The 2,500-nt window shown below is 34.4% G+C and overlaps 1 protein-coding gene across 9 annotated transcripts in view; it reads right to left on the reverse strand.

Annotated features, from left to right (window-relative positions):
* LOC125033502 overlaps positions 1-2,500 on the reverse strand; it is a 39,690-nt gene that overhangs the window by 1,475 nt on the left and 35,715 nt on the right. For all 9 annotated transcript variants that reach the window (XM_047625070.1, XM_047625113.1, XM_047625121.1 and 6 more), the window contains one exon: positions 1-753. This exon is cut by the window's left edge and continues 1,475 nt beyond it. In XM_047625070.1, coding sequence (XP_047481026.1) covers positions 1-753 — 753 coding nt within the window. The remainder of the gene's footprint in view (positions 754-2,500) is intronic.

The raw sequence follows: 2,500 nt of genomic DNA on the forward strand, positions 1-2,500 counted from the left end.
TGTTTCCCGCAGGTCTATGTCTGATAGAGATTTTAAGTCTAATTCATATAACTTCAGGTAGTTCTTGTAGCCATCCAATAGATCCATAGCTGTCAACCCACATCTGTTTACCTGATCTGTCCTTAAAAAGTCCCCTAGATCCCTGTGGCCATACATGCAGGCATAGTGTGCAGGTGTGTTGCCGAAACGATCCTTCGCCTCAACCGAAGCTCCGTGACTGACGAGGTACCTGGCTGCAGAAGCGTTGTTCTTCCGAGCGGCGAAATGCAAGGGCGATGCCCGACACACTTCAAGTTCTTGATTGACCTTCTGGCCTCCTACATGCACCAAGAGATGAAGAAATAGTGGGAACTCCTTTTCACAACTAAGAATTATTGCTTTCTCTAGGATTTTACTAACTGTGTTAATTTGCACATCATTTTCAGAATTACTTGGCTGGAAACTAGTCCCAGGATACTTTGAGTGGATCTCATCAACCAACTTTATAAGGTTAGAGTAAATGACATTACCAATAGTTTTTGAATCTTCATCTTCACACACTGTTATATCCGTTCTTGTGATGACATCGCTACTGGATAATACATCATATAACTCAAGCCAGCTCTGAGCAGAACATGTAGCTCTTCGTGAATATTTTGATGAGTATAATGCAAGAAAGAGTAAAATTAACTGTTTTGTTTCCTCCTTCTTGCTAGGTTCTCGAGCTCTTTCCAGTTCTTCATCCAAAAGGCGATATTGATGTGCTACAGAAACCTGCAAAGAAATTGACATACGGTAAACAAGTAAATGTGTGTATATGTATATATATATAGAGAGATAAAGAGATATAGATATAGGTATATACATACATACACGGTTTGTGTGTCTGTACATATAAACATATATGGGTGTCTTTATGTTTATATATATGGTAGAAAAAGCACAATGCACAGACTAGATTTATTGAAAATGAGACCTCCTGGATTCCATATTCAGGTCTGAAGAGAAAAGGGAGAGCAGGGAGTATAAGAGAGAGAGAGGAGAGACAACACGGCAACACGGGGCAGGTAAGAACAGACGAACGGAAGCGAAGAGAAGTCATGTCAGGTCGGAGTATCAGGCGGACTATGCGCAGGATGGCCTGTATAAGGGAGAAAGCGGAGGATGTGGGAATCAAGGAGATTACTGGCAGGAGAAAGGACGCTGTTCAAGTTAAAATTGGGCAGCAGATTGATTAAGGAATATTCCTCCAGTCTGCGAGCGTGGGCATCAGCAGAAGGAGAGACAATGCGCACCGCTGACCAATCCATCTGATGGCCTGTGTCCACTGATGGCAGAAGAGGGCGTTGTTATTGTGTCACCTGGATATAGCGTATTTTTGTTGAGACAGACTCTTCGTGAAACTGGCTCCTGTCTCGCCAAAGGACTGCTTATCACAGGAGGACAAGGAACAGCATAGGTGCCCTCCTTCGAGGTAGAGGGAGGGCTGATGTGGACCAGGTTGCGGCGGAGTGTTTTCAGCTGGCGAAAGGTCAGCCTGCAGTTGAAAGGGTGACGAGAGCGACGGAGAGAGTAGATCTCCTCAGTGTAGGGCAGGCTGAGAACTGGCAGGTGAGTAGTCTTTTTAGGAGAATCATGGTAGAAGGAACGCCGCGCCCTGGATAACGCGACGTCGATATGTGTGTGTGTGTGTGTGTGTGTGTGTGTGTGTGTGTGTATATATATATATATATATATATATATATATATATATATATACTGTCATTATGGATTTTTCTACCAGGGTATCAACACGGAAGAGTGTTTTACCATTCATATATATGGGTGTGTGTATATATTTCCTTCTTTATATAATCGTATTTATATATATATCTTTATACATATATATACATACTATATATATACGCATACATGCATATGTACACAATTGTGTATATATATGTATACATATACAATTTTATATATACATATATTTATATATATATATATATATATATATATATATATATATATACACACACAGATATATGTAAATATGTATATATGTATGTACATACATATATAAATATATATATAAATATATATGCATATACGTATGTATGTACATATATAAATATATATATATGAATATATATATATATATATATATATATATATATATATATATATATATATATTATATGTATATATATGTACATATACGTAAATATATAAATATATATATAAATATATAAGTATATATATAAATATATATGTATATATATGTATATATGTATATATATATATATGTATATATGTATTTATACATATTTATATATACATATATATATTTATATATGCATATATATATATATATATATATATATATATATATATATATATTTATATATTCATATATATATATATACATATATATTTATATACTTATATATATACACATATATTTATCAATATATTAATATATCTATTTGTATATAAAAAAATGCACACACACATATATATATTATGTACTTATATATAT

Source organism: Penaeus chinensis, chromosome 2 (genome assembly GCF_019202785.1).
Source record: "Penaeus chinensis breed Huanghai No. 1 chromosome 2, ASM1920278v2, whole genome shotgun sequence".
Classification (NCBI taxonomy): domain Eukaryota; kingdom Metazoa; phylum Arthropoda; class Malacostraca; order Decapoda; family Penaeidae; genus Penaeus; species Penaeus chinensis.